The following is a 24,132-nucleotide window of genomic DNA, read 5'->3' as shown; positions in this document are numbered from 1 at the left end:
ACAGTGGACTGTATTTAATTTCCTGTACATCTAACCATAATTCCAGAGGTGGGAATTAACGAAGCACAAATACTTTGTTACTGTACTTAAATACAATTTTCAGGTATCTATACTTTACTTTGGTAGTTTTTTTTTATTTTCACTGCTTACATTTTAAAACAAATATTTGTACTTTTACATTTCAAAAAAGGTTAGTTACTTTTGCTTTAACGCAATTGGGAGGAGTTATTATTTCGTCACTTCAAGCCTTCGAACATCAAACTGATTTGAGCCCAAATAGAAACAAATGAATGGCACTCATGTTCGTTTATTAATCACCAGAAGATGTCGCTTAAAAAGAGATGATGTGTGTCAAAGTCAGGGGTTATAGTGGGATGGTGTTTTATGTTTTGTTTTTGCCTGTTTTATGCCACAGCACCTGAACAACTCAGCATCTGGCTAACTCTATAAAAGAAGAGCAAACATAAAGGGAGTGACTTTTTAAAAGTGTTAGGTAATTTAAAATGCAACATTTCTATCAGCTCAACAAAGAGTTTGTCTGACAGTGTGCTAGCTAAAGATCCAATTGCTGTATTTCACAGGGAGAGAAAAGAAAGAGACTGAACTTCACTTAGAGATGGAGAAATTTAGAAAGACAGGACAGGAGACGAAGAAGAGATGTTATATTTAAAGGTAAGGACTGCTCAGTGGTGTTTAATAAACTGGAAATTTAAAGTCCTCATGTTTTTAAATCAGATATTGGGTTTGTACATGTGACATTGTGTTTTTTCATAGTGTGAAACATGCAAAACAAACTGAAGTAGACTAACTGTTATTTAAAGGCAACATGAAAATACTCTGTTCTTTACTTTAAGTCCATCACAGTAGACTAAACTAATCTAATCTGTTTATCCTGCACTGACCTGCAGTGTGTGGCTGCTGCACTGGTTTCATGGTCAGAGGTAGATTACATCAAGTGTAGCAGATGTAGTGTAGCAAATATGAATTTTGGCTGATGATGCTTATATTCATCAACTGAATTCCACCTTCATACCATCTAGAAAAAAGACAGCATAAACAGTGTACTGTCAGTGTAGAGGATGGAAATCAGCCAGGACAGCTCATGAAACATCTGCTGACATCTGGTTAAATTCAGTTGTGTACATCCACAAAGAGCAGCAGGTCAGCTGTGCACTAAGAAAATCTACTCGAGCTCTCAATATAAATTACTGTGAGTTGTGATTCTTTTCCTCAAACTGAGCAATTACAACCAATTTTAGGGTTCCCCCATCTGCTGAATCCCACTCACTGCTGTTCAGAGGCAAAGTCACCCTCTACAGTGTAAGCAACAGAAAATAGATATTTTTTATTTTTCTTCTTTTTCTTCAGATTCAAGCTGATTATAAGCAGAATAAAAAAAGTTAGACTGAAGTTTGTATTCTTATCTACTGATATTTTCTTATTATAATGTTTTAATGGCAAAATGTTGTGTTAGGTTTGCACAAAGATAGAAACATCTTCCAAAGAGCTACTCTTTAGTTTGTTACTTTGAGTATATTTCAGAGACTGTACATTTTTACTTTTACTTGAGTAAAGAAGTTAAATCAGTACTTTTACTGGAGTATTTATAAACAGTAGTGCTTGTACTTCTACTTAAAGTATAGAATGTCTATACTTTCACCAAGTGTGCAAAAATTCCCACCAATCCTAACCTTCCCACCATGATATCCTTTATCTATTGTACCACTCTCTGTTACACCATGAGTAATAACTGGACAATACACACACATGAACACCAGTATAACGGTGTATTTAGTTACAGTTATGTTCTGTAGATTTATTCATAAACCATATGTGTAAAATGCACAGGCACACATTGACTCATTAGTGCTTTGTGGACCATTAGAATGCTCCAAAGGGCACCATCAGCAGGTTTAATGACTCAAAGTAGTGAATGAGGCCTAAAAGACTGGCTCCAGCTGCCCATGTTAGGAGACAGTATCAGTGTGGTAATACTCCTTATTCAATTATAGAGACTGATTTTTTTTTTTTTAGATCAGTTGTTATAATGGGCGAAACTATCAATAGAGGCCAAAACTATAACAGGCTGTCAGTTTTTTTTAATAATAGTAATAATTTCTTGTGCTATAAAGTTGGGCATTTTAGCTTGGGGGTCTGTGGTGATTGATTGGAACCAGCCTTTAGTGTTTGCCACTTTGTTGGCTTCATTTTTCAGATATGGAGGTGGCCTTGTGATACACAGACCGAACCGTGCAGGGAATGCAAGTTTAACAAGTCTCTCTTACACGTAAGCCCAGTTTGTTCTTGTTGTTGTGACTCTCATGGACCGTGGCCAAAAGTGCTGGTGCACACCAGGCTTTGGTATCATTTTGGCTTTCATGAACTGCAGATTGCAACAGCTTGATAGGTGATGTTCTGGAACAGACATTCAAGAGCAAACTGGGGAAAAAAAACCACAACTTGATATCTTTTCTTCCTGCTTCTACTTCTACTTCTATACCACTGCTGATAAACTGCCTTTTTTCTGGTGTTGTCGGAGCCAATATGACCATAAATTTATCTTCACTCTTGAAACCCTGTCTATGTATAAAACTGCTCTCTAGCAGACAGCTGGTCTCTATTTAACATTCCATGCTGTCATTGCTCAGATGACATATTTTCAATTAACAGTATCCTTTGCTCCTAATGCTGGCCTCAAACCTGAAGCTCACAGTTCAGATTAATTTAACCTATTACCGATCGACTTTACTCCACTATTAATTTTCTTCCCGTCACTTCAAGTTGCCGAATTTCATTGACGTTCAGTGATCTCTGTTTATCATGTAGCTTCTTGTCTCTTCCGTGTGCTCATCTCTCATGTGCTCAGCAGGTCATTAGCGTTTCAGGTTAATCCTTTTCAAAGAAAATCAAAAAGTGCCCACCTCAAAATGCCTTTATTCCATTTTTATAATGGTAAAATAGTTTTAAAAACATTTAACATAGGAGGTCTCAGTCTTAACTAACCCTAACTATGTTTTTGAAAAAAAAAAAAAAAAAAGCATTTATTTAGAATAAATAAAAAATGCTTTTTTTCTTGTTTGTGTGTTTCCAAGATTTGGTAGAACAATTCTAAAAATAATAAAATAAAATAATATGTTCTGATAGCAGACGTTGTCATAGTTGTGAAACATTGCCTATGCTAAGACTGTCAAGCAAAGTGCTAACTCCAGAGCTATTAACAAAACAATCCAAGCTGCAAAAACGAAACAACAATTCAGCATAACTGATGACACTGCACTAAAATAAGTTAGTCTTACTTCAGCAAAAATGAAGTTTTTTTTGTTTATTTATTTAATTTTTTCATTATTACCACTGCAAGTGTCTTTGGCCCCACAGACAAAAGGAAAAGTTTAGTTATCTGATTTATCATCCTCTTCCTCCAAACAGACAGAGAGAGACAGAGGTAGAGGCAGGCAGCTAAAATTAATTTTAGCTCGGGTGAAAAATTGCCCACATGACGACCTTCAGTGCAACAGTGAGCAGAAACACAACAAAAAGACAATGCAAAGTCCAAAACTGCCACACAAGTAAAACAACTGAAGACTGTATAGTGTAATCAAATGGTAGCAGTACCTAAATTGTGGTTAAAACAAACAGGTTAAGGCTCTGCCTAAGTTACGAGTGCATTTATGGTAAGGGACTCTTTACTCTAATATCCAGGCTGATATTAGGAGTGTGACACTGAATAACATGTATTTTAATATTGAAACTCGAAATATATGAATATCTACAGAAAATGAAAATGTCTGAAATATTTTGTCTTTGACATTACGCAGAACATATTCATTTTGTGTGTAATTTGTCTCAGACCAGAACCAAGATGAACAAAATAGATTTCTGTAACTGAGCAATCATTCCTATCATTTGGTCCTCCAGTCTAACAGCTACTACAGTCTAATAGTGAGATATTTATAATTAGAGCTATTTTGTTACATTTAGTAACTTTTGAATGTGTTGTATTGTTTAATATAGTTTAGTTACTGTCCCTACTTACTTGGAGCAACGGTGAGCACATAATTTCTTCAGGGATTGAATAGTATTCTGATTCTGAATACCTGTGAGCCTGTCTGAAATGACATTTAGGGGCATTTTCACTAGTGAGAATCAATAAAATCTGTCTTATATATGAAGCAAGGGAGCAAGAAGCAGGACACACACACAGCTTTTGGCCACTAGAAAGGTCTTTGAGTCTTTTCCATAGCAGTTCATTCTTCTCAGTATAAATGATAGACAGGCTGCTGACATGTGAATACCTGACTTTTCTTTGCTCCTCTGGATACACACCACACAAACTCAACATTGTGCACTTTGTAAAGAGCATGGATACACTTGACCTATCAGGAAGGTTTAGCAAAGTCTCTTTTGGACGGTTCACAGCTTTCTAGGTCTGTTCTGTGTTCCATGCACAGGCTGCAAAGTCACCTGCTCTCCGAGTCATTCTGTCCCACCTTTCTTCCTGGAGCTGAACTAGAGACCAAACCTCTGTCTCTTACAACTGCTTTTTGCTTTTGTTTTCACTCAAAGTACGACATTAAAAAATGTCAGAAAGCTTTATCCTCTGCATTTTCAAGGTTTCAGGTTTCACCCCGTCTAAAGGGGCTAGATTCATTTTCTGAAGTAGAATAGTCACCCCCACCCACTCCCTGTGTAACTAAACATGTAGGTAAACAAATATAAAGACAGAAGGTCTGGCGGTCACCACCTTGCATCATCCTGCCAGACCACAGAGTATGTTCAGTTTGAAAGTAGTGTGGAGCATTTGGTTTTGTTTCCATGAAGGTCATCACACTATTCCCCTCATCTAGTTTAATATTCCACACAACCAGATCCTTAACCTTCTGCTTTGGGTTTATATTGCAATTGATCAACGGCAATGAGTAGTTGACTGCAATTAAAACCAAACATCAGTGTCATCAAACGTTAACTATACTTATGAGAAGTGAGAACAGAAACAGTATCCAGATAATGCTTCAGTCTCATTTCCTCTGTTTTCCCTTCTTAGTTTTGCATTTCTTCACCCTCCTATTGTCTCCTACATGCTTCATCCTGTCCTTCTCACATCTCTCTATAGCGCATTACTTGTCATCGCTGTCTTAGATAAGTAATACCCCATTAGCCTGGTGAACCTGGAACCACTGATGCACAAAAAAGCTCCATTACCATCCTGTAATGCCGTTAGGCTCTCCATTAATTCGTCATCTCCATACACTGCTGGTTTACCACAATAAACTGCCAGCAGCAGGCAGTTCAATCAGCCAAATGATTAAATGTGCACAGATTCAGTGACTGATATGGATTTGAGATGAAAATGTATTCATAACACTTCACAAAGCTATGTAAATTTTAGAAGATGAAGCTGCAGAGTTACCTACTGAGATTATGTCATTTGTTGGCTGACAGGAAGAAGCTTAAGGTTCATATAATTAAAAGAAGAGCTACTTTAGGAAGCTGTGTATGCAATAAGACACAGTTACATTTGGCTTACTGCTTAAGAATTACTTATGAGCAGCTTTCATTTAATGACATTACTTTAGCAAAATACATGATTAATTACAAACTTTCACTGAGGAAAAGGAATATAAATCACAAATTAGTATCTCTCCTAGATTCATATAGTTATTTTCAATATTATTTGATCAATCATTCCTTTTTGGCAAATGATGTTGAAAACAACAGCTGAATATAATTTAGAATGTATGAAAATATAAAGTAGGATGGACTAATAGGATCTTTGCAGGTAATATAAAAAAGTAAAATAAGAGAAACTGCAATAGGAATTTATGGTGCACTGCACAAGCAATTGCAAATCAAGACATGTGGAAAGGCAATGAATTCAAAGTTTCATTCTTCAAATGACAAAAACGTCCTATCCTAAATACGAGATCACTGAAGGTCCTAAATTTAAAAATGTATTTTTATTGTCAAGTTTGAATGAAAAATTAAGGATTTCACGTGTCTTTAATGACACTGAAATAATGTAAACAGCAAAAATAAAACCCAGAACTTAACCATCCAGTCATCCAAGTATAGAAATATTGGATCGTCATATCTTGACTTGAAAAGTAATGTAGCTAACCCAAGTAATGGAGCTATTTCCTCAAGTAAAAGTTAGGAGATTATCACTGTGAGCACGACTGAACCTGAACAGAGAAACCCCGTTGAAATGGTTGGTTTTAGAAGAAAGAAATGAATAAACATATGTTACTTTACACTTCAGAGTTAATTGCAACTTGCAGAGGTTACAAAAATAACAAAAAGGAAGGCATGCTGTACTTTACCTCCTGTAAGAGTGAAAATCAGTTTACTCAGATTAACACAGCTCTTGTCAGCAGGAGATTGTCTGAAAGGAAATTGGTGTTGGCAGTGACAGACAAAAAGGACGTCAGAGACACAAATGAAGAGACGACAAAGAGCTGAGGTAGACAGAGAGAGAATTGTTAGCTTGGATGTGGATGGAGAGTGGGTAGGAAACCAGAGGTTATCGTTGTCCCTGGTCTTGATCACTGCATCATAAGCCAGGATTGAGAAATCTGCCGAGCCGTTTCAGAGAGATTTTTGTCGCCTACATAAATTTAATGGAGCACTCGCTGAGAAATGAAATGGCAGCCTCATATGTGGGATATTTACTTTATAGTGCTCCTGTGCCTAATGGTGGGGGAAGAAAGAATTCAACTTTATGAACAGATTATACACTAAACAAACCCACTATAAGGGTCAGAGGTCACCACAATGACAGATTCACTGACTGAATGCTCTTAACAGCAATGCAGGTCAGATAGAGTGAGAAATCCTTAAACTAATTTTGCTGGTTATTGGTGAGATTTATCCACATCTCTTCCAGTATATTTTTGCCTTGCTGGAAACTTCCTTTTATAAACGGCAAAGCTAAGGTTGATGTGCATTGTCTCCCCAGAGTTGCACATTGAACTAAGGTCTTTCCTATCATCAAACCCTCTGACTCAACTCCATATTATCTCAGCACCAGTTCTGGCTGCAAGATCCTCATCTCGCTGGATAATGACAGAGTAAATAAAGGGTGAATGTAGCCTCAGCAGGTACAGGCACATCTTATTTGCAAGAAATGTGCTTGTTTTGAAGTGGTTTGCATACAACAAAAGGAACCGTATGCTGAATTGATTTAAATTCATGTTATAATAAATGTTGCATGGTTTAGTACGTCCTCTCTGTCCCAAGCAAATTTACCCTCTGGCACTTATCCTGTTCTCTAGCTAGTAAAAGTCACACCCCCAAAGTGGTGTTTTCTTCCAGCTGAGTGGCTCCTGTCAGTCACTGCAGATGGGTAAGCATTGCTCCGAAATCGTTAAGGCTCTGAGGCATCTTGGCTCAAAGACTTGCAGCTAATATCACGCTTCACAAACCGGTCAATACCCAGCAGCTCCGTGAAAAAGCCCAGCCTGAGCCTAAATGCCCCCAGAACACTAGAGGACATGCTTTCATTCACCCCACTGCTCACTGAGGTCGGAGCCACCAAGAACAAATCAGCTGTCATATGTCTGGGAAGTGTAAGAGCAGTCACTCAATCAGCAAGACAGCCAGACAATAAATATGAAAGTCAGTTTTTCAGCTAAAGATCGCAGCTCGGGTGGTCGACTGCAGATTTTTGTTTGTTTGTTTGATGTCACAACCTTTAAAATCATTAATCAGTAGTGACCGGCTGATTCTGCTTATAATCTTATCCAATTGAAAGTTAACATATTAATGTAATAGGGACTTTTTTGCAAATAGCCCAGCTTAGACATTCGTGCCAAATGAACACGCAGGGACACACTAGTGAGATTTATAGAAAAAAGTTTTGTGTGGCCTGAAGCATGCGAAGATTATTTTAATGCTTTTGAACCTTCATTCACTAAGGACAGAAATCAGCAATTGTGGGAGACTATCAATCCATTTTCTTCTGCTTATCCAACTAAAGGACACAGGAGCCTATCCCAGCTGTTTTAGGACACACTCTGAACAGGTGCCCAGCCTGTCATGGGATTAACACAGACACACATATGCACAGGGACAAACAAACACACACAAAGCCACTCTAAAATCATCAGTTGTCTTTGGATTGTGGGAAGATTTGGACTGTGGGTAACAGAAACGCACCCCATAAACCGAAACAAAGTGGTGGAAAAATATTGTTTCAAATCTTATAAAAACTTAAATGCATCTAAAATTTTAATATAAAGTGAAGAAGACAAAAAATGCTAACAGGAGGTGAAACGGTCTGCTTCCAGGTGTTTGCAGCAGTTTTTCTTCTGAATGTATTAAATCTCTGCAGGATCAGTGTGAGCATCTCTGAAGTAAGAGAGCTGTGCTGATTTATGCATATGTCTCTGCAGAGAAGCAGCTTGGGTTTTATCCACAGCTGTCTAACATTGTGACAGGTAAGCTGTCAAACATGGAGGTTTCAAATAGCTTTTTGTTGTTACACAGTGACCGTCCTCAGGATGAGCCCTTGGTTCCATCACAGGCATTTTATCTTATATCTGAATATTTTTTTATCATGCCAAATTATTATGATTTTTTTTATTATCCAGTCTCACAGTGGGCTGTGTGTTTGTAGCAGTAATTACATTATTATGCATACTTTGACATTAAAGCGTACACCAAAATATTGCCATATGTAGACTAGTAACAAGGAGTGCACAATGCTGATTGGATACATTTCTATAACATAGAGAGTATCCAGAGTTTTCATCAGCTTCACAGACAGATATGCTGTTTATTTGGACTGATATGGAACTATCCTCTTTCTTATGCATGCTCCATTGTGGTCTCATAATCAGTTTTTGACTTGTGTTTGGTGCCGTGACAGTCATTAAATTAATCTGCTGTCATGATTGATTGCTGGGGCATTAATATATGGAAATTTAGAGTGGCTGATATTTTGGTAGGTTGAGCGGTGCAGTAGCTCTGTCATGCAAGTGAATGGGGGGAAGGGATTGCCTTGAAAAAGTCAGAGCCCTGAGGCCCTGTTGTACTTTAATTTGCCCTTGTATTACAACCTCTGTTTTCTCCACATTCTTAGGGTTGACTGAAAGCTAAGCTACCAAATCTTACATTATGCATGTACACAGTTTTCATGGATGACATTGATTTTTCAAAACAAGAAACACAAGTGCTGTATGAATCAGTCTGTTTCATCAATGTTTATTAAAATTATTCATGCATTAGCTGTTTTGGAGTTCAGCTGAAATACAAAGAAACCAAGCATTTCTCATGGCCAGTAATGAAAGTGAAAAAAGTGAAGTCAATAGTGGAAACAGCCACTTCTGTGAAATTAGCCATGGCAGCATTCCATGTAGAGGAATTCTACCTAAAGTGCTCTTAGTCATATTATTTAAGAATTAGCTGCACATTCAATTGAAACAAATAATCAGCTAGGCAAACACTGCTGCTACCAAAGTGAAGATGCACTTTTCTGCAAGAAAGTGCTCCAGGCTGCCAAATAAACAATGCATGCCAGTGGTTTGCAGATACCCCTCATAAATAAGTCAGTTTCTTTGTTGCAGGATAAATTTTCATTAATATTCAAGGTGACCAAAGACTGAACATTAACAACCAACACTATTCCCCCTTTTAAGGTGTTAACAAAGAAATCTGTGAATTTCTTTTTTTTTCGTAATGCAGTGAATGAAGAGAAAAAGAGCAACATCACCGGTTTAAATGCTTACCATTTCATGGCTATCACTAGACCTTGACTAAAAGATCATGCTTTTATTTATGTATAAATAACATTTTCTGCTCAGCAAAAAAATCTAACTCCAAGCAAATCCAAAAAACAGCTCTGCATTTGCTAAATACTTCAAAACTGACAGCATTTTTCTCAGTGGAAGTTACACTTAACATCTCTTCCTAACATTTATGATAAACACTTGTAATTGTAATTAGGAAAACAACCCATACATCACTGTTACCCTGTAACCACTCATACCCACTTCACAATGAACCGCAAAAAAGCAAAAAGCAAAATCAAAACACTGACCACCATTAAAAACTGTCCTTGGTCGTCATTACACAGGGTAAAATCAGCAGTAATTCCTGGATCAGATTGTTCTGCAGTGGTCATGGGTATTTATTGGCTCCAGCTCTCGTTGTCAGTGATGGAAATGTGGTGGACATACAATATTTTTCCCCTTTTTTTATTTCATGTCCAAGTACTTAAACCAATAACAGTGCATATGAGAAAAATGTTAAGAGATGCCTGACAACAACATGATAATAGTGTCAATAACCCATACGATTGTACCATTAACAGGATACATTTGTAACCTCACAAAATTCATATTTAGTTTAGACTGTGAGAAAAGTCTTGGATTTCCCTGTTTTGACATTTGGCAAGTTAATAATAAATATAAAAAAACAGGATGAATTTTAGCTTTCCCCAAAGACAAAATCTTTACACAGACAGTGAAGTGAAGCAGAGTGCGAGTACATCAGTCATTGGTGGGCTTTATTTGGTATGCAACAATAAAAACGATTTCAATAAATGATCCCTGACACGTGGCTTCAGAGGGCCTCAAATACAGCTGCAAAGCAGAGGGACAAAGTCAAGGCAAAATAAGCACTAATGCACCAAAAACACAATGTCAAAGTAATCTCAGTTATTTTCACTTTGATACAATTCATAGGAATTCATTAGCTGTTTGAGTTGCCACCAGGCAGATTTGGAAATGACATCCAGTCAACTACTATAGGAACATGCATAATTTATACCATTTTTTTTTCTAAGAGAGCAAAAATGGCATGGTTTGGTCGAAAAATATTTTTCACATTATAACCCAGATGGTAGATTTGTTGATTCAAAAATGAAAAAATAATTCTGCATCCAGGATGAAACAGCAGGAAAAAGAAACTAGCAAAGATCTACTTAAAGGAACACTATTAATATGTGACTTAAGTAAATTAGGTTGGAAAAGGCTGTACTCAGTTGTACCACAAGAAATCGAATGGATGATACGTTTGTTGCATTATGTACAAAATACTGTATTTGTTAGTTTTGATCAAAAAATATTCTCAGCTCTCAATCTGAATAAAAAATATAAATTAATTAAGTGAATTTATTAACCAGATGTTTTAGTTGCTTCATAGGTGCAGCATATTTAGACAAACTGCTCTCAGTAAAGGGAACCAAATATTGGAATAGCATACGAATGGCAATGAAAGAAACCTCTACACATCCTCTACACAAACAATGTATGATGGCAAACCAGATCTGTGGTCACATTTAGCTCACCTTTGTAAGATACTGAATTTGCTTTTGTTTTTGTTGTGTATCTTGGTTATTGTAAAGTTTCATTTGCCCAGGGACCACATATGCCTTTGTGCATGGCATTTGCCTGTTCTACCTGTGCCTGCATGGGTCCTCTCTGGGTTATCCAGCTTCCTTCCACAGTACAAAGGCCCACAGATGTCTGCTGAGCCCAGGACCTTCTGCATCACTGGGTGGCCTAATAAAGAAGAAAATCATCATATTTTTCAAAGATCCACTGAAATGATGGATAATCACTAGATGGTTTTTACATCAGTATTTACACAGTGAATCTGCTGATGACACACAGAAATATTTGAAAATGCTGAGTAAATATTATCCATGGAAATATTTACAGTCAGCTTGGTCATTACCCTACAGGGCACTGAGTGTCATCCTGTCACTTTATAAAGTCTATGCAGAGTAGAAACTTTTTGGAAATGTCATGCTTTTTAGAAATGAAGCAATGATAAGCTTAATGCATGGTAATTATTGCTTGCACACCTCCGGGATACTGAGATAAGAAAGCGTGCTCTCCCACCCATCCCCCTGGAGATTGCAGTTAGGGTTCATCAGGACAGATTCCTCATGGCACATGAGCACTTTCCTTCCTCATGCATTGGACTTCTTAACATACCCTACACCCCACTCGCAAACCTACCATTGGTCAGGACATAGGTGATGTGTTACGATAACACACTTATTTGCTCAGGCTGTAACATTTTACACACTAGTTTGATTAGAAACTCTGCAGATCATGCTTTCACTTACATTTTGCACATCTCCCTGCCTGCTGTCAAAAACATGCATCCAGGCTCAAAAACTTCCTTGAATCTTATCTTTATCTGTCCCTTTGCAAGTTGTACCTCAATCAGATGTTTTTAGTGTTTCAGTGAAAAGTGTATAAATATTTGCCAGATGTTTTAGTCAGTAAGCTTCTGTCATAATAAAGGCTGGAGATTTAACCACTCTTCTTAGCAAAATTGGTAGAATTTATTTAAGATGGTTTGTTAGATTATAGATCATGATGCTGCCATCACCATGCTTGACATGAAGGTTACCATTATTGACAGCAGGTTGTTAAGATTATGAAGCTTCACCCTTACTCCTGTGTCTTGTCTTCTTGTCAATCTTCCTCCCCTCTCACCATTAAACTTTTCTCCAGACTTGGGAAGCTTGGTTTCCACCCTCTTAGTCCATCTACAACTTGCTTCATTGTGGACAGTGATGCTCGTGTTACAACAATTTCCAGTGCATGGCAGGCTTGAGACTTTGGATTATTCCTGATCAGCCTAACCAATTTCCTAACTTTTCTCTTATCCTCTCAATTTTATCCCAACTTAAATCTCTTCTCTGTCTTCTGTCTCTGTCTGTTCACCGAGTTTGCTGGACTTTCTCCGTTCTGATTGTATTGGTCAATCAGAACGAATGCTTTTGACTTTTTTTCTGGCAAAGAGAAACTATTAGTCTTACTTTATCATAATCACTAGTGTGACGTTAATAGGCCTTGGTCTTGTGAAGTTAAAAGATACTTTGGACTCTTCAGTACCATTTATTCAAATATTTTAATGAGTGTATGCATATATTTGAGGCTATACGTAGAGTTTTAAGCCTGTGTGGATTAGAGAAAATCCAAACTAAATTCAAACTTGTTAACCTAATTCTTTTCTTTAAAAGTCATTTTAAAGTCATTAAAGGTGCATGCTGTACAATCATTCCACCCTGAAAGAACAGAAATCAACCCCCCAAATTACCATGACATTCATGTTCATGATGGTTTTATGTAAACATCTGACCACATCTGGATATTCCATTTCTGTACCACTCTTTGCACGGCACCAAGCCAACGTCTCTTTGTGTAAAAGCTTGCCAATAAATGTAATTCTGACTCTGAATGACCTTTTTGCTGACATATAAATACTCAGAATACCCAATGCATGTTCTTTGTGCGTGATAGGATGAGAGTGGGTTTCAGCTTCTCACTTTCAGAAACGTTTAAAACTAAAATTACACTTCAATAAGATGCAGGCAGCTTCAGCCCGTATCTCTAGTTTCTCTGTCACAGTGCTTACTCATTCATATGCAGCCTGCCTCCCTGCTCCTGAAAAGCCTCTCTCACATTCCTGAGTGGCTGCATGGTAAGCCATCATGGCAGATAAAACAAGCACAGTGACGTGATCCAGGAATAGTTATATTAACTGTGATAATGCCACAAAGACCGCCGTATTATCTACTTCTTCATTCAGAAGAAGTGAGCTATTTACACAGTATTCACATCAATGTGTGAAAACCCAATTTAGACAGAGAAATTACTTCTCTCACCTCCTCATTATGTGTTGGTTTCAAATGACAGATGACTGCGCAGCAATGTCGGACTTTTCAAGTGAACAATAAAGAGTATTTTTTAAGACAGGTGGTGTTTTATCAGGCCTGTTTTTCTTGTCTTTTTGTTTGAGTACAAAGACTGGAGGTGGCGAGAAGAAAAAAAAACAATACCTGAGACTTTCTGTCACAATCCAAGAGCATTGTTTCGATTTGGCAGTTTTTTTTATTACTATTTTAAAGCTGTTGCCATATTGCCATATACATTTTAGAAGCAATAAATATTTATATCTGTTTATAATTGGTTGGAGTTTAGATTTTTCCATGCTTGGACTCGAATGTATCAAATGAATATAGAGATGAAGAAAATTTGAAGCCTAGATTTTGATTTCTAGCTTCCATGAGCAGAGAATAAATTGTTCTGGATGTCGGAGGAGTTCGGACTAGTGTATATAAATACTTGCAAATTACAACTTCAGACCTAATTAAAAGGACTTCTGTTTTCATGCTATGAAGCACTCATTGCCAGCAGGAATTTATACTGTCAAACCAAAGCCAGTGTAGTGCTAAAATCTTTGGATGTGATTACAAGAGGGCGTAAACTCATTATAATTATAATTCTTCATTGATTAAAGCTGATTGACTAAAATACTTGGAAAATAATACAGATGGTGATTAGCTTGTATGTTCAAAGTGGTTATATATTTGTGCATTGACCTTATTTTAACCAGTTTATGGTGCATATGTTGCATTTATTGCCATAAAAATATTTTCATGTATTTTTGGGACAGTTTCTGGATCTAGATTTCGCTCAGAGTAAAGATTAAAGTAACAGCGCTGAGAATCAGACCTTTAATTTGAAGTCATCCTTTAAATTCCTGTATCATCCTTCACTGTGCTGCTTTGGCTGATTTGCAGTGACTGAGTAACTGTGCTGGGGATCCCGTCACTGACCACTGGACCCGAACTGTTGGATTACAAACAGACCGTGAGCAGGAGCCCCGAGCCCAGTGGGACCTAAGATGACTCTTTTTCTCAAATGTTGCTGGAACACAATAGCCCAGCCTGCAGTGGGTTTTCCATAGTTTTCCACCAAAGGATTCAAGCACACTAGAATTTCTTTAAGTCCTCTTAATGACTAAAGTACCTTGCTTTGGCGCTGTGACATAATGAAAGCTTTCTCACTCCTCTCTCTCTCTCTCTTTTTCTCTTTCGCTCTCTCTCTCTCTGACTGTGTGCCTCTCTCCCTCACTTACTTCTTTCCCCTCACTCTGCAGAGTGCAGCCAAACAGAGAGCAGCCTTGCTTCTGGTGCTATCTCTTTGGAGCCAGGCGGATGTTGGTAAGCACGTTGGACGCAGAAGCAAAAAAATTCATCAGGGATCTGGGGAGTGAGAGAGTCTGGAGGACTGAAGTAAAGAGGAGTGGAGAGGCAGACTGTCTCCCTCCTTCCCCGTGCTTTTCTTCAGCATCGTTTCACTTCGTCATGGATCTCTGGAGTAAAACAGTCCTGGGAATTAATGCACATGTCGCCCTTATATTATTCAGCTTGTATGGGGCAGTGAAAGCTGGTGAGTAGAATGAGATGTCATGTAAAGTTGTTTTGCAGTTTGCATTAATACAAGTAGCTCATTTGCCTTGGAGTTGGAGTTTTTGAGCTCTCAGATATTTTGCATTCTGTGTGTCATCCATAAAAACTAACTTTGCTGTTTCACATGCTTTTTACAAAAACAATATCTGGATTTGGGAAAATGCACTCAAATCTTTTCATTGATTTTGTTTCGGTTAAAAGAAGGCACTGGGAACCAGTGCATGAAGCATGGAGTTGGGAAAAGCGAACAAGAAACAATTTCTTCTCCCAAACCTTATTAAGCAGTTGCCCTTGAGCAAGGCACCTGCTCCAGTGAAGCTGCATACTTTAGAAGCATGAACATTGTGAACCAGGGAAAAAAGATAAAATAAGTTGTTGTTTTTTACTTTAATAATTCTTCATTTATTTCCTTAGTAGAATGTAGATATCAAAATGCTCAGAGTGTGAGAAATAAGGCCTGTTTGTTTCTGAAAACTTAAACTTCAGACTAAATTCACTAAGTTTTACTATTTTCATCTTTTTCTCCCTGTTTGTGTTTTGCAAATTCTTTTGCAGTAACACGTTTCTTTTGATTTATTTCTCCCTTTTTTTATTTTAAATCAGTTGCCATGTGTTTTTTCTGATTTGGAACTTTTGAAGCACAATTGCTGATGATTTAGCAAAGCATAAAAGATCAACCGTAGGCATGAATCAAAGTATCCTGCCCTCACAAAGTGAAATATATCCCAAAATGCTTGTGTCACATAATCCCACTACACCACTGGGATCCAGATCACACACTGTTTTGATGGAAATGTTAACAGAGGGATCACTTTACATCTGAGTTGTTTGCATGTGCCACACACTGGTGTATCAGTGACAAAGCTGCTAACACAGTGGAATGAAGTGGGCAAATTTCTCCTCTCCTAGAGGTGATGGTGTATTAAACTGTATTTTGAGTCAACATGCCTGAACAAATACGATTTATTAAGCTTTTCAGAAACACCACAGGCTTCATTCGGTGGAGGCAGCATTGGACAGGCAGATAAATGGTAGATATTACTACGTCAGGCTTATATTCCCCTTGACAGACAGCAGCCGCTGGACACGGAGATGTGCTGATATTATGGGCTTTGAAAGAGTGAAAAAAAGAGATAAAGAGATTTCTCTGCCTTGGAGGAAATGGTTTGGGCTGAACAAAGTGCCTACCAGAAACTATAACTAAAACAAAAGAAAATGCAGCGGTCACTCTCAAATCAATAAGGCGTACTTGTAACCCATTTCTGCACTCTCAGAAAGCAAACATACAGTACATCATCCACTTAATAATCTCCAGTGCCCAGACCTCTCTCCACATTTTATTTGACTTTGTGTTAGTGCTGAGCCAGTGCCATAGGCAAGGTCTGACTCAAGCTATTTGTCAGAGTGAACAAAGGAGGTAAAACCGTCACAAGAGGGCAGATGCTTCTGTTTCTGCAGCTGGTCACAGTGACCCTGCCGTCCACCTGCTGCTTCTCCCAAAAGTACTGAAGCAGCAATGTTCTTTTGGGAGAAGCAGCAGGTGGATGGCTGGACAAACATTTCTGTGACATGACAATTCAGGCTTCAGACAGGTCTGTGATGGGCAGCCTGTTTGCCCTATGAAGACTTCTAACGAATGAAAAGGCTCAACATCAACAACAGCAGGTGTTCTGATTAGTGGGTGCCAGCAAAGATTTCAAGAGAATACATGAATTAGCTCAGGTTATAATCATTAATGTTGTAGGAAGTTCTTTGATATTAGCCATATCCCATCTTATGAATTCCAAATGATACCAGAAAAAAAAAAAGAAGTGGGTATTAAAGTGTACCCACATGGGAAGTGTTGTGTGAACTGGCGTGATGACCAAACGCGGATGAAAATCAGTGACATTCTATGCCCAACTCTGAGGTAAGCAATTAAAGTAACTAAATTAAGAGCACAAGATACGAGTGATTGACACATGACAGAAGAGCATTAGAGGGTTACCTAGGCAACTGGAACCTGGAATGTGCGTTAGTAACCAATTGTCAGCTTCATAGTGATGTGAAAAAAATTGAATCGCTACCTGTGTGGAAGCGACTTTGTGATGGTCTGCACACATGGAAGCTTTGCTTCAATCAGTCATGTCCTACAGAATAATTTGAAAGATGCTAACAATGGACATACACCCACTGGTAATTTAATGTATTAAGAATTAGCATAAGTGTCCAGTTTTAACATTCTTAGGGTTTTAGGGCTGTGTACACTGATATACATTGATTGAGGAATAGTTTACAATTTTAAGTCATCCCTCTGGACCAAAGAACCACAAAGAAGAACTTTTTTTTCCCTCCAGTGTGTTTCAATCAATTTGTGTTCACAATCTGTTTGTAATTTGCTCCTGATGAACTAAAACAGCTGCTCAGTTGGTGCCCTTGACTGTTTGTACAGTTATTTTCTGCAGATCATAGAAAGCGCAGATGCAATTTAGTGGTGGGATTTGTCCAGGATCACCAAACTCCCTAATGAAGTTGTGGCTGTAGGAACAGCAAAGTAAAGACAGCTGATAACGAAAACTCTGAGGAAGGAGGAAAGATGAAGCTGATATAGCTAATATCTCACTAACACTGCACCTAACTGTTAACATCTTATCAGAATCATTCACATCCCAGCGTGACTAGATATCCTGTTCCAAGTCTCCCCAGTCTCACCTGAAGAAAGACAACAGTGGTTGATTTTTGACTACAGATTAAACGACATCTTGTTTGGATGATAAAAGGCCACTCACCTAAACACATTTTCCGTGTCTCCACAGGCCATTGTACAATAAAAATGACTCTCTTCTCATTAATTATGAGGCATTCATTAAATTCACATCCAACTTTCAATAACCGTTTGTTTCTCATTTCAAACCAACAGTCAAAGTGGTTCTTTTTACTCGCAGGTTACAAGTCTGCCGTAACCAACGAGAGTGAATTTTTTAACAATGACAGCAAAAAACCTTAGAGTGCTTAAGAAAGCCAACCCATGATCCTTCCCTACAGTATATATAAGAAAATTTTAAGCAAAACTTTCCCATTATATTGCTGCATAATGATGTGGTTATTACTATAGCTATGATCTTACCACGAATATGCTTTATTTATTTATTTCTCTGTCATCTATAAAATTAAAAGCTTAGGTTCTTTTTCAACCACAGCCTTCCTCTGTTACACCGTGCTTCAAAGACACGTTTTTCTGCTCCAAAATGGTCCCGCATAGGTTGTGTGAACCTGGCACATCCAGCTGAATGCACAGAACTACTTATCTCCTCCAATTATCTACACCACGTTCCTCCAAATTCACATGCTGACAAACACAGACCGCTAATGACGAGACAAAGCACGCGTCCAGACTGCTGTGTCTGTTCACACAAGACTTTAGACACCTAAAAGAGGTGCGAGGGATGTTTTTCTCTCTCTCTCTTCTTCTACTTGTCTCTAAAGTGCAACGTGGGATCATTATCTCTTCACTCAGCTGATTTTGGACTCTGTGAAATGTGTGTTTCACCCGGGGCCTAATGACAGATAATACCACTTCTCTTCTAACCTGTGTGTCTGTGCGTAGGAGCATGCATGCGCTGATGTGTGAAACGTGTGCATCCTCTGACAAGAGGATGTGTGAACATGATGAAAGCAGAGCAAAGGAATGCTAATAAGAGATGTGCCTGTGAATGCACACATGATGGCTAAAAAATGTTTACATAATGCATGAATCACCAGTCTTTCACACATACTAATAACCAAGAAGAGAGGTTTCCAAACTGAAACACATATACGGTACTTAACTGGCAGTAGGTGCTGCATCTCGTAAAAACAAAAAAGCACAAGGAAGTGTTGTCTTCTTTAAGTTCAGTTTCCTTTTATAGTTAATGTCGTGCAGGCACTTGTGGAGATTCTGGGGAAAACACAATAGAACAAAAAAAGTTTCCAGTGACCTTAAATAGATCACCTTATTTTCAGACAGGGTAAAAAACAAAAATCTGAGGATATTTCAGCCTAATAAACGTAAACATGATCAAAGGCACGGAGGCTAAAGCTTATAGAAGACTGACATTAATCTCAAGCACGGATATTTATGCCAGTAGAAGAAATTAGGAAAATATATGTACATAATTTAAAAAAACAAATGCAAAATGAACTTAAATTGCAGGAACTGAAACAGTCATATTAACGTGAAACTGCTATGTGAACCTTCAGTATTTCAGCCACCTTCTACTTTAACTACAATAATTGCTTGGCAATATTGTATCGATACAGGAAAACCAAATATTGCTTTTCTATTAAATAAATTAAAATAACCTGGGAATAATATGAACAAGAGGATTCATCTCATGGATCACCATCTAATCTGCAATCATTCTCAGAGTGAGCTCAGCCAATCAGGAAGCTCTGTGAAGGTATGTCATTTCCTTGTTACCTGGAAGCAGGAGCTGAAAGTTTACCATCAGTGCTTGAGCTAAGCTACCGGTGCTAAAGCAGCTGGTCATGAATGAATCAACTTTTGAGTACTCTCTGCGGGGTTTTAAAAATGATGAAATCTTTATATCACTAGCTGAATCGCTTGTTCTTATTATCAGCATAGCAGCAATGTATTCATGTTTAATATATATTATTAGCTCACTGATACAGTCACTACCCAATTTACATATTTTATGGAGTTTCCTGATTTTCTAATGGCTAACTCGAAATTTTGAGTTATTTTCTCAAAATGTTGCCTTGTTTCAAGTTGCACAAGTTGTTCAAGTTAGTGTATGAGGTTTGACTCCCTTTTGGAGCCAGCCTCAAGTGGCCACAAGAGGAAGTACAGTTTGGTCAAGCCGACATTCTTTTGTTCACAAACAGACTGAAGATGCATTTTCTGACACAGCACATTTATGTGCTCATAACATAGTCTAATGTTCAAATATGAAAAACTGATTTTAACCAAAAACCCTCGAACACTATAGAGTGTGTGTCTGTTTTTTAAACACATTTTGGAAAATAAAATCTATTCAGTACTCTCAAGATGATTAAATTTGGTTGAAAATTGCATGAGCTGGGTAAATTAGCACCTGCCACAAGCCAAATTCCAGTAAAATATTTAAGTGGTTAGTATATTCCATTCATAAAATGAAAATCAGAAGTAATTATTTTGTCACTGGATGTTACATTTTCACATTTTATGATGTTAATTTCTCACCCTAGTCCTCAGAAAGATGTAAGCTGATGGGTTCCCAGAATGGGCATCAAATAACACCCTAGGCAGATGACCAGTACATCATAGGTCCAACACATCAAGACAGTGATTAGCAATGTGGCATCACAGCCAAAAGGTCCTGGGTTTGAATCTACAGCCCGGCTGTCCCCCATCACTGTGAATGTTGATGTTCTCCCCATCCCTGTGTGGGTTCTGTCTAGATACCATGACTTCTTCCCACAGTACAAAGACACGCACATTACATTAACTGGTGATGCCAAATTGGCTGTAGGTGTGAATATGAGTGTGAAAGTTTAGCTCAAATTCAAAACTAGGGATTTTTGTCGAATGAGCTTTAAAGAGATTTACACTAGACAAAGTGGGTAATTAATGAAATGCTGGATATGTGATTTTCCTTCAAGATTCGATTTGATTTCAGACTGTCCATTTCACATAGAATATCCAGATAAAATTTTTACTTTTCACTGTTTTGATATAAACATAAACCTGCAAATTTCATTAGTGAGGAAAGTGTTGTGCATTTCTTTACGCCTTTGATGTGATGGTGATGAATGATTCATGAGACACTGGTTTGTGACAGCAGAGATGAGAAAAGTGAGAGGAAGCTAAGGAGAACCCCTTGTCATATTTCTTCTTTAGTGTCATTTATGAAAATGTGTGTTCAGAGAAGGCGAGTCATGAATGTGAGTTGATGAAGTCAAGGCCACGTTACGGCGGCGGCACCCATCAGAGTAAACTTGGAGCTGTCAGTCAAGAATCAGAATTTATTAACCCAGAGACAAGTAGTTAAGTGATAAAACTGACAGTCCTGTGCGGTCCATCCATCTGAGTTTGTGACACACTGATATTTGCTCAAGGCCAATGCCCCTGAATCTCTGGCTCCCTAAACACACGCTCATTTATCACAGGGTCCTGTCATCACTGTAGATCATGTGTAGCTGGTCCAAGAATCTGTCAAACTCTGCTAAGATCATTGTGTTCGGTCACCGCATTGTTGTGGGTCCTAGTTTGTATAAGAAGAGAACTTCAATTTACTGGTTGAAGATTTAAACCTTGCTGTAAAGAATCACTTGAGCAAAGTGTGAGAATCCCAACATACTAGAAGAATAAAGTGATGTTAAACCTAACTCAGGGCCAGATGTATTCTTTTCAGATTTCTAAAACTCTCAAGGAGCTCAAAAGTTTGATTAGCCAGATTTAAAATCCCATCATTAGCTATGAGCGGAGTGGCTCCATAGTGTCATGGTTAATACATTCAGCTTACAAGCAAATATTCTTGTGAGCACTCCCAGCGGGGGAGGGATGTGTGTCAGGAAGGCCATCTTGCATCAAATTTGCGTGAAATCAAATATGCAGACTCATCATGTGACATTTAGAGCAAGAAAAGGAATTTCAGTGCATTCTTATTTAATTTGGACGTAAAATCAATCTTTGCACAAAAGGATATTAGACATGGTAATGAAGACAGCAAAAAACAGAAAAGTTCTCATAAGAAGATTGGAAGATTGTTCGTGAGTAAAAATCCTTTCTTCAAGGACACTGGCTTTGTTTGTTGGACCTTGATAGTTTTGCGATATAGTTTTTTCACTTAAAACATCGTTGAAGGGTAAATATGTAGGCCTCCACATTATATTTAAAAAACAAACAAACAAAAAGAAGTCTCTCTTTTTGTTTTAACTTGCTCTTTGTTAAGCTTGTGGTTAGGATTAGGAAAAAAGAAATTGGGTTAACCCCAAATAATAACCCCATGTTACAAAGGTCTATTTCTATTTTGCTACACTGCCAAGTCACACCCTGACAACTTGACCCCAAAAACAAGATTTTCACAGTTTTTGTAAAAATACTACCCTTGTACCAACGCAGCTGTGACATTCTGCTCCAAGTCTGAGCTCATGCACTGTATCTCTCTCATTAGCTGATAGACATGTTGTACCTACATGCATTTCTTCACAGAAATTAGAATGTGGAACTCCTCAGTTACATAAAAGCCTTTCTACAGTACTTCTGGGTCATAGTTTATTATTTATAATGTACTGTTATAATACTTCTACTTGTTAGTTTTAATTAGTAAGCATGCAGTATTCCTTCTGTGTTTGGTGTTGTACGTATTTATTCTGCACGTACCGTACATTGTTTACCGGTCATTTATTACACCTGCCCTGACTGTAATGCATTAACTTTAGGTTGATTTAATGGATGTCGCTGACAGCTGAATGTCATCTCTAACATGCATATTTTACGAAGAACAGGGACAACGTAATGTATTCATAATTCAGAAATAATTTAGCTTGCCACATGTATGCTTTGTCATCCTCACATTCCTTTGGACTGCAAATCATCTTCTGCAACCTACCACACTCAGAGCTGCCACTGTAATTAGATTAGATGCAGCATCGTGGCAAATGTGAGAGCGGTTGAAATGCCAAAACATAATCTGATATTGAACACCTTGGGATAAAGCTGAGTCAAAGCTAAAACTTTGAGATGTAAGAGAAATGTATATCTGACAAGCAATTTAACGATTCAGTAAACGAGGCTGAAGAAATAGCAGAGAAAGATGAGTGTGCACCGTCAGAGTACTGAAACTTTCAGTTCCATTCATTTTATGTTACTTCACTATATAATCAGTTTGAGAATAGCATCCCAGCAGCTGGCAAAAATTCAAAGACAAAAATCTACACCAAACAGCTGAGAAAACTCCCACTGTAACTACTGTGACCCCAAATTATGAATAGGCTAAAACTTATGCATTTTACATAATAATAATTAGCTGGTGACATAAATATTTCTCACTGATTAAAATCTAGCATCATCTCATTTGAATTGTTTTCATCCTTCCCTCTCATGCATACTAATCCTTCTTCCAGAAGCAAGCAGAGAATTGTTTGTAATAATCATAAAATCTGTCAGAGGCGCAGACAGCCACGGTTATAAATGCGTCTCTCTGAGATGAGATAATGAGTAGCAAACATTGTTTCATTTAGGAAAAATCATATAAGAATATGATCAGTAACCTAATTCAGTTCAAGTTTAATGTGTAGAAAATGAGATTTCGCAGCAACACTTAAATAATTACAAATACATGCAAAATTAATTTTTTCTTCATAAATAAAAGAAAATATAACAGTTATTGTTGCATCAATGTTGCATCCTGTCATGTTGTTGGCTTTTTGGTGTATTCGTTGGCTTCTGGTTTCCATGTTTACTTTTCCTAGTTCTAGGGTCACTGCTTGCTACAGCCCATTTAATTTTAATGATATAGGTACACTAACCGGTCCCTTTGTCTGGTACCCCTGTTCAGCTGCTGGTGAACGTCCAAACCGAGCATCAAGATGGTTGAAGAAATACGATTTAAGTGACTTTGAATGTGAAATTGTTGCTGATGCCAGACAGACTTGGTTTGAAGATTTCAGAAATTGCTAATTGCTAATTGCTAATAAAAAAATATCCAATGAGCAGCACTTCTCTGAGCCAAAATGCCATGATGATGCCAAAGATCAGAGCAGAATAGCCAGACTGACAAGCTGATAGGAGGCCAAAAGCAACTCAAATAACCACTGTTACAAAGGTGTGCAGAAGATTATCTGTAAACGCACAACATGTCGAACCCTGAAGAACTACAGCAGCCGCAGAAGACCACAGCGAGTGCCAAGTGCTAAGAAAAGGAAAACTAAGGCTATAATGTGCACAGGCTCACTAAATT

The 24,132-nt window shown here is 37.8% G+C and overlaps 1 protein-coding gene across 4 annotated transcripts in view; it reads left to right on the top strand.

The window, feature by feature from the left end:
- The first annotated feature begins 654 nt into the window (after window positions 1-654).
- LOC113034749 (contactin-associated protein-like 4) overlaps window positions 655-24,132 on the top strand; it is a 95,061-nt gene continuing 71,583 nt past the window's right edge. For 2 of the 4 annotated variants that reach the window (XM_026189730.1, XM_026189731.1), the window contains exons 1-2: window positions 14,547-14,691; window positions 14,899-15,191. In XM_026189730.1, coding sequence (XP_026045515.1) covers window positions 14,957-15,191 — 235 coding nt within the window. In that variant the 5' untranslated portion in view covers window positions 14,547-14,691; window positions 14,899-14,956. Of the gene's footprint in view, window positions 673-14,546; window positions 14,692-14,898; window positions 15,192-24,132 lie in introns of those variants that run through there. The other 2 variants (XM_026189729.1, XM_026189728.1) reach the window with 2 other exon arrangements.

This window comes from Astatotilapia calliptera, chromosome 13, assembly GCF_900246225.1.
Source record: "Astatotilapia calliptera chromosome 13, fAstCal1.2, whole genome shotgun sequence".
In the NCBI taxonomy this organism is placed as follows: Eukaryota; Metazoa; Chordata; class Actinopteri; order Cichliformes; family Cichlidae; genus Astatotilapia; species Astatotilapia calliptera.
Note: the sequence above shows the minus strand (reverse complement) of the source record. Positions and strands in the feature narration are given on the sequence as shown.